Consider the following 9,085-nt stretch of genomic DNA (forward strand, 5'->3'; position numbering starts at 1 on the left):
TACATATAATGTTCATAACAGATAATAATCACATGTGATTGAACATGTGTTGTTACATAAGAGGTACTAATCACATGTGATTAATAACAAAGTGTTGTTTTTTTGTTTTATAATCATTTGTGATTGAAATATAGATTTTTTAACTTTCTTTCGTGGTGATTTTCTTGTCGTTTTTGTTTCGGTAGGTTGTTTCTGTGAAGGATTTTCTTTGTCTTTTACTAAAAAATATAAATACATATATAATTAGAAAATTATATTTGATTATACACATAAAATATATGAATCAAAACAAATTATTTAATTATTGAAGTATTGAAGTATTACTTACTATTTTCAGTTGATCATCTAGTTGTTGCTTTGGTAAACTTTTTAGTTGAAGTTTCTTTGTGCATTGACTCTTTTTTATTGGTTTCTGAGATGTACGAATACATGTATTATAAGAAAATCGCATATGATTAATCCAAGTCATGAGAAATAATAATAAATTTCTTATATACATTGTAATCATATTTGATTCAATCATTGTTGTATGTATAAAATATGTTAATCACATATGGTTCAATCCTTTTTGAGATTATAACATCAACAAATCATATATGATTGAACAAATTCATTATAAGTTCAAATTCATCAACAAATCATATATGATTTAATACAGTCATTGCCATGTAAGATTGTTCATAACAGATTGTAATCATATGCGATTTAATATGTTTTAATATATATGTAAGATGATAATCACATGTGATTAAACCATAATATGCTTTTTTATGACAATAATAACATGTGATTAATGAATAAAACTTGTTTTTCTAATCATATGTGATTTTAATCATATATTATTAAAATTATTATGAGTATAAAAGGTGTAAATGACATATGAATTCAATCAAATGAATTCGAGATTGAACACAGTCATTATAAATAAAAATTCATAGTTCATAATTGAATATAAATCACATATGATTTCTATCATATGTTACTAATACAGATATTATCAGAAAAACATATATGAGTAAACATCAAAAAATCATATATGATTAAAGACCGTCAAATATATTAATATAACACAATGTTAATCATATGAGATTTAGAATATAATATTACTTGGCTCTTTAAAAAAAGAATATAATATTACTTGTATCGAGTGTTTTTTATCACTTTTTTTCTTTTGTATGTTTTTTCATATGTTTTTGGTTTTTCTGCATGTATAAAGCGAGATTATTATCGTCGTAATAAATAAATAAACAATATAAACAGTTATTAATAAAAAAACAGAGCATAACAATAAAAAAACCTAGATAACAAATAAAATTCACTATTATTCAACTTTATTAGGTCAATAGTTAGTAGATAATCACAAATGATCAATCGATATCGCCATAATCAATAGATAACACTCGTAAATAAAAGATAGAGTATAAAATTCAAAAAAAAAAACCTACATAAAACACTCGATAACATTTAAAATCGAGTGTTATTAACTAAAATCTTTTAGTAACTTATTATATTTTGAAAACAGATAACGAAATTTCAATACTAGTGTAAAGTTCATTTTCCGATTGTTGTAATTTCAAAACAAAATTAAGGAATGTGTCGATTTTTAGCTTGATCTAAAGCATTTCTTCTCGAGAAATCAGTCGTTGACGACATTTTTTATTTTATCAAGCTTTTGTTGTTCGATTTTGATGATCATTGGCGAAGATTTAGGGTTTTTCCAAGGGTTTTCTTTCCAGAAAAGTAGTTATACGACGAAGGATTCAGTTTCGTTTTGCATTTACAATATTGTCCCCGTGTTTTTAAAATTTTATTTGCTTTGCATCTAGTTTTTGAATTAATTACAAAATTGCCACACTGTTAAATTAAAAGGTAATTTTGTTCTCGAATGTTCTTGATTGAACGTTCCCTTATATATATATATATATATATATATATATATATATATATATATATATATATATATATATATATATATATATATATATATATATATATATATATATATATATATATATATATATATATATATATATATATATCAGAAAATACATAAAATCCACACCTCGCTAGTAATTTGAAAACTTGCGATTCTGATCTTGATTTACGGATGGATGTTTTATAAACCCTATGGTAGCCACATTCACGATATCATTGACGTATGCATATGTTACCAAAAAACCATGATATCTTACAAAATGATCTAAAATGCTATTACGAACACTTACCATACCTAGAAGAAATGATCTAAAATGCTATTATCAACACTTACCATACCTAGAAGGAGTAAGGATTACTTAATTGCATTAATGTCATTTATGGGCGAGTCGCAAAAAACTATGAGTATGTTGGTGCGAAAGTGAGACTTCAAACGATTTACGCGGGAAAGCATGGATTAATGTCGAAGAGGACCGTTTGTCTCCGATCACGAGTTGTGAGGTATGGTTCAAATGCTGAAAATCAAGAAACTAGCAAAGATATATGCTCGGATGGACCCTCTTCTCATAATGCCCAAAAAAATTGAAATTCCATACTACCAACATGATCATTGATCATTTTATAATAAAAGATTGATCGTGAGATGCATAGGGTTTAAAAAAAGAGTTTTTTAGTGAGCAAGTCATTGTTGTATACGGAATATCAACCGAGTACCAAAATGGCATAAAAATGCCATAAATGAGCTTAATATGGATTTGTTTTGTTGCATTTCCCCTCCTTCAGCAGTGCTGATTTGTACGGTACAAACTAATCATGCGTAATAGAAACATATGCCAACCGCTGGCTTGCTCTTTATCTGTAACCAGAATCTTGATCGGAGTGATCTGACCAAAACTTCTTCCTTCTCTTCTACGCCAAATAATAACTTCGATCGCCATCGCCATCGCCGTCGCCGTCCAACTGTTATCATCACCACCCAACCTGCTAATTTCTTCCTCTTACGCTACCAATCAAACCCTCTTTTTCTCTTTCTCGGTTGAAATTTATTAGAACCCTTTCTTAGTCGTTTCTATCACATTTCCCCCACCCTGTTTATATACTCATCTGGTGCGAATCAGTAACATCGGATTTAAGGTACTCATATGTTAGTATTCGCGCGTGTATGTATGTGTGTGTATTGAACTAGTTCTTATCCCCACCCCCCTTCTTCCCCCATTGATGTTTTTTAGTTATTATACCAAGTGTATATGTTTTGCCCAAACTATAGTACTGCCAGTTGACCGACTATATATGAGGACATTGTTTTCCTAAGGGTTAAAAGGTGATTGGATTTATATTTTTGAGCTTTGTGGATTAAGGATCTTCGGCTTAATCTATATATTGTGGCGCTACAACTTTTTAGTTTTTATTCCTGGTTTTTTTGTAGTCGATTTCGTAGTCATCTGTTAATTTCATATCTGTTTCTTGTTAGCATTTGACATTAACCTTTTGATCTGAGTAAGAAATTTGGAAGAAGGTGCAGTTGGTTGTGTTATGATGTTCGTCGGCATAGTTATTCAATAACGGCATCTGTGAACCAGATCGCACGATGAGATGCTTATTTCCGTTTGTTGCATTGACGTTTCTAACTATTTAAATCCCATCGACGAAATCATTTAAAGATTCAAGTCATCTTCTTTAGGGTATGCAGGATCATACCCTAGCCCCAAGGGCGTAGCACAGTTGGTTCCATTGTAGGAAGGATTACAAGAGAGCTTAATTGAAATATAGAATCTTCATATGATCTTCCAAGCATTAAGATTTGTAGAATGCGCCTCTTGTCCTTAGTCCTTAGTTATGACTTAATGGTTCCTTTATTAAGTTGTTCATTCTGCATTAAGTCAAAAAGAAACACCCAATATAGCTAGCTTACTGGATTAACTCATGTCCCCATTAAGTCAAAAAGAAACAACATCTTAGTTGAGGTATTACATGGATTTGGGCAATTCTATAAAAAATTTGGATTTTGTTTTTGTTAATGTAATCATTTTATTTCAAAGTAAAACACACATCATATGAAATCATCATGTTCAGGAGGTGTAGTGTGTGATGGAGACAAGATCTATCTTGTAACTAAAGAAAAGTGGGTCAAGTGAAGATGGCAGTTTCTAAGAAGACAGCTTTGGCATTCAAGTCCTACCAGAACCATGCTCAGGTCTTGGTTAAAACCTACCTTTTAGCAGATGCATTTATGCCCTACACCTCTGTCCTAGGTGGCATATTTGCTACTAAAATGGTACGTTTAATCTCTCCCTTTTTTCACATTTCTTTTTGCGACTTAACATGGAAAAGAAGACAATAAATGTTTAATCTTTCCCTTTTTTCCTTTGTTTGTTCATTATAGCAACTTACTTTTGTTTCCTTTTTTGTGTAATTTCAATCTTTTTCTTATCAAGACATTCTACTTTGAAAAATCATCTTGGCAGAATTGGTTTCTATAATTCGGTTGATTTTTCAAAGTAGAATGTTGTAATATTAGGAAGAATTGCTGTAATAAGCACAGATCAAGTTTGCTATATCTTGCATTTAACCGAAATAATTACTATATGTTTATTTTTCCTTCAAGTTATGGGTTGTTGTCTAAGCCTTGAGAAGATTATTATGTACAGGTTTATGATCTTACACAGTTGATAAGCACTTTTTACTTCAGAACCTATGCCGGCCTTACAAAAATTCAGCGGATTGAATGGAACAACAGGTAAAATGCAAATGACGTGAATGCCCTTTTTGTTCCCCTTCTTTTGATTCTTATGTCTTTTGATTGATAATTATTTGTTCCACTTCCAGGGGTATGTCGTCTGTTCATGCCATCTTCATTACAGCAATGTCTTTGTACTTTGTGTTCTGGTCAGATCTTTATTCTGATCAGTATACTGTGGGTCCTGTTACTTTCAGGAGCTCACCACTCTCCACATTTGCATTAGGGGTAAGTCTTAATAATTTCAATAGTTGTATAGAAATATCTTTTTGTTGATTGTAAATTTATATAATTAAATATTATGTTGAGGGTATTGGTATTTCAATGAAAATAGGATATTGGAATTGAATTCTTTGTAGATTTTTTTATAGAGCAAGATCCAGTAAAAGGGGTATATCTTTAGTTACATATTCAAACAAATTTTAAAATTAAAAATTCAAGGGCATGAATATTTCAATTATGATTTTTTTTTTCACAGGTTTCAGTCGGCTACTTCCTATCAGACCTTGGAATGATCATTTGGCTATATCCTTCTTTGGGTGGATTAGAATATGTAAGTTGATGATGAAGGATGAATAAAACATTATATGTTATTTCCTTTTCTGTTTGCATCAAATCTGTGATCTTTCTTCTCCAAATGGAAACAAAAACCACCTCCAATTCGAACAAATATCTCTATCATTTACCAAAAGCTTTCAGTCTAGATTCCTTTTATGTTATTAATTCTAAATTTTAATGGTGGAATGAATTTAGGTTGTTCATCACACACTTTCAGCAATTGCAGTAGGATATGCCATGTTTACAGGAGAAGGGCAGCTTTACACATTCATGGTCCTTATATCTGAGTTAACAACACCGGAGATCAACTTGAGATGGTATGTATATATGGTTCTTTTTACGTATATACCCCTCATGCTAATTTAATCTTTTAATGGTGTTAGGTACCTAGATACAGCTGGTTTAAAGAAGTCGAATGCATATCTGATTAATGGTGTCGTCATATTCTTTGCCTGGATGGTGAGCAAAGCTTTTCGCATTAAAATGCCTTTTTTGAAACTAAAATTACTTATTTTCCAAATTGTGTTTTGGCCTCAAGATTCACTTTTTTTTTGGTGACTTTTGAAAGGGCATTTCAACCATATATGACTAACAGTCAATTATTGATGCAGGTGGCGAGAATTTTGCTGTTTGTCTATATGTTTTACCATGTGTATTTGCACTACCATCAGGTAAATTTGTAGCATCCTACTTTTTATTATTCAACCACGTGAAAATTGCACATCCTTTTGGATGTGTAGTAGTAGTAGTATTTAATGATGGCATGTAATTGCTAATTTTGATGTAAATGATAGGATTAAATGCAAGAAATAGCAACTTATACTACCATATATTTGTTTATTCTAGCAAGATCATCCAAAATACAAGGCAATTTTCACTTGGATAGACTCGAAAAAAGTGGATATACATATACAATACTGTAATAGAAAAGATAACAGAGTTTCCCATAACAAAAGTATAGCTTTTTACCTGAAACCATATCTTTTTTTTTTTTCTGAATTGTGAAAAGATTGAGAAAGGATCTAGATGCATCAAATAGGGTTTCTTTTGAAGGGTTAAACACGAGAAATAGCAATGTTATATAACATCTTAATTTTGTCTCTTCCTGTTATGTGACTGTATCTGGGTAGAATTTTCAAAGTACAGGGTCAAAATAAGGAAAATGTTGAAAGTACAGTGTTATATAATCTGATAGATTTTTCCAAGTACAATTGAAAGTACACTGCGGTGATGGAAAAAAGAAAGTATAATCCTATAACAACAAAATAAAAGTAGCAAAAAGTTTTCTTGAAACTATATATTTTTTTTTATGAAAGGATCTTAAGGTAACCAATTGGGTTTCTTTAAAGGGTTAATTGCATCTTGAGTAAATTACTGAAATCGTCCCTATGGTTTGGTCAAAATTGCACGTTTGGTCCCTAACTTTTTTTTTGCACTCGGATCATCCCTATGGTTTGATTTTGTTGCATTTTTCGTCCCTATGGTTTGGTCAAAATTGCACGTTTGGTCCCTAACTTTTTGTATGTAAGGGACAAAAAACGCAACAAAATCAAACCACTAGGACGATCCGAGTGCAAAAAAAAAGTTAGGGACCAAACTTGCAATTTTGACCAAACGATAGGGACGATTTCAGTAATTTACTCTTGCATCTTACTTTGAAAAACCAATCCAATGGTAACAATGTCATCCAACTGTCACTACTAAACTATTATTGTGTAGGTTTTTCAAAATATAATGTCCTAATAAGAAAAAAGTTGAGAGTAGATTTATTTTTTTTCAAAATACCACTTGCCGTAATAAGAAAAAAAAAACACAAATAAGTGAACTTGATGTGAGTGATGATGATTGATGAGTATGGTGGCAGGTGATTGAGATGCATCCAATCGGGTTTCTTTTGGTGTTTACGGTTCCATCGGTGCTTGGAGCCATGAACTTGATGTGGTTCGGGAAGATTATAAAGGGGATGATGAAGACTTTGGCAAAGAGGCAGTAATTTTCAAATTATCATGTCAACTTGATTGCTGTATAAAAAAAATGCTAGAAGAAGGAGAGAGAGAGAGTGAGAGAAATAGCAAGGTAGTGTGTTGTAAATCATCTGGTTAAAAATGTTGCTGCCTTTCTTTCAAGTTTTTGGTAACGAACACAAATTGCAAAAGGAGGAGGAGAAGGAGGAGGGTGTGTGGATATCTTAATCTGTTTCGATATACTTTTGATATTTTGATTTAACATACATTATATTTATCATAGGGCTAAATGCAACAAACAACAACCTACTCTTACTCTTACTCTTATTTATTTATTGTTTATTACAACATTTTGCAGTATTGTTTCTTCATTTTTTTGTTATATTTTGATGAATTTCATGTTATTAGTCATATAAAAATGTTTTATTTTATTTTTATGAAATCATGGTTTGATGAGTTGAGTTTGAGAACCTCCAACAGACCAATATGCGCAGGACAAATGTCTTCCAACGGATGTCTATTTCTTATTATGCTAAGGAGAGTGATAACACTTTTAGCATTTCGCCACATAGCTTTTGAGTGTCATTTCATTTTTCTTCATTTAAGATCTAATATTAGCATTTGGTAGGGAGTGGTAACACTCCTAGCATTCTTTTGCATTGCGTATAGGAAAGTCAGGACTATTGGTGGCACTATGTGCCACCATATAGAACTGCCCCTGTGTAGTGTTTGCCAAACACAATACAATTATGGCCTATTTATTTGTAGTAATTATGCTATATCTATTTTGTCAAATAAGTAATGGTATGAATGTGTTGTGTGTATGACACATAGGTCAATGATGCATAGTAGCATCAAATATGTGTTTTTAAGGTATGTGTGTTCTGTAATAATGCAGTAATATATATATATATATATATATATATATATATATATATATATATATATATATATATATATATATATATATATATATATATATATATATATATAAAAGGATTGTTGATCCCTTGAAATAAAAGAGAACGAAAATCTATGAAATTAGTTTTACTCTTACATTTGTCTGTTGAAGTTCCTAACTTGTGAATAGCAAATCACGTGCCCTAAAAAATTTATCCAAATAATACCATCCAAGAATTCGACAAGTAGACAAATATCATATAATTCGAAGATCACGATTTGGTACCCTCTTATATATCATATAATCCGAAGATCGCGATTCGGTACCCTCTTATTTATCATTTTTAATACTCTATAATTTTTATTTTTTATTATTATTTTGAAACTACATTATTATTTTGAAAAGTTATTGTATTTTGAATGCCATTACGGGACACCATATAGAATCGCCCTGTAGTGTTGTAGTGGTTGTTAGGTGAGGAAATGCAACAATTGGTATGGCAGTGGATCTTTTAAACCCCGATTCCAGTTTTAGGGGAATTGTAAATGACTAATCGATCCATAAAAAACCAAAACGAACAGAAAGTGAGAATCATGAAGAAGACATGGGTTATCGACATGTGGGTTATCCTCCAGATTTCAAATAATTGTATACCAAAAATATAATTATTTTTTAATAATAATAATAATAATAATAATAATAATAATAATAATAATAATAATAATAATAATAATAATAATAATAATAATAATAATAATAATAAACTACAATAATAAAAAAAAATGTTTTTATATGTATGAATAACTTAGGGCCTTTTTGATAAACTGACTGAGTTTATATCTGACTGAAACTATGTTGTTTGATTATAGATCTGATTTGTTATGTTGAATAATAAAAAATGACCATTTTACCCTTATATTTGCAATGCATTGCTTTTCTTACTTTTATTTTTTTTATTAATTTTTTATTTAGCTTTTACCAATTAATTTC

The 9,085-nt window shown here is 30.3% G+C and overlaps 1 protein-coding gene across 2 annotated transcripts; it reads left to right on the top strand.

Annotated features, from left to right (window-relative positions):
• The first annotated feature begins 2,718 nt into the window (after nucleotides 1-2,718).
• On the top strand, nucleotides 2,719-7,565 carry LOC111915477 (uncharacterized). Of its 2 annotated transcripts, none has more exons than XM_023911135.3 (9): nucleotides 2,719-3,069; nucleotides 4,009-4,210; nucleotides 4,584-4,672; nucleotides 4,762-4,900; nucleotides 5,151-5,225; nucleotides 5,426-5,547; nucleotides 5,614-5,689; nucleotides 5,842-5,901; nucleotides 7,095-7,565. In XM_023911135.3, the coding sequence occupies exons 2-9, from the start codon at nucleotides 4,073-4,075 to the stop codon at nucleotides 7,221-7,223; spliced, it is 828 nt and encodes a 275-aa protein (XP_023766903.1). In that variant the 5' UTR covers nucleotides 2,719-3,069; nucleotides 4,009-4,072; the 3' UTR covers nucleotides 7,224-7,565. The 2 variants fall into 2 exon arrangements, with proteins under 2 accessions (XP_023766903.1, XP_052625459.1); XM_052769499.1 differs by lacking the exon at nucleotides 2,719-3,069 and adding an exon at nucleotides 3,079-3,899.
• Nucleotides 7,566-9,085: the final 1,520 nt, after the last annotated feature.

The sequence above is a fragment of the Lactuca sativa genome, chromosome 3 (assembly GCF_002870075.4).
Source record: "Lactuca sativa cultivar Salinas chromosome 3, Lsat_Salinas_v11, whole genome shotgun sequence".
Taxonomy (NCBI): Eukaryota; Viridiplantae; Streptophyta; class Magnoliopsida; order Asterales; family Asteraceae; genus Lactuca; species Lactuca sativa.

Bases quoted from the DNA above. Each gene is read 5' to 3' on its own strand.
- LOC111915477 (XM_023911135.3), top strand. From the start codon at position 4,073: ATGGCAGTTTCTAAGAAGACAGCTTTGGCATTCAAGTCCTACCAGAAC. The intron at 5,548-5,613 runs GTATGTATATAT...TAATGGTGTTAG, and splicing joins CCGGAGATCAACTTGAGATG to GTACCTAGATACAGCTGGTT. The intron at 5,690-5,841 runs GTGAGCAAAGCT...TTATTGATGCAG, and splicing joins TCATATTCTTTGCCTGGATG to GTGGCGAGAATTTTGCTGTT.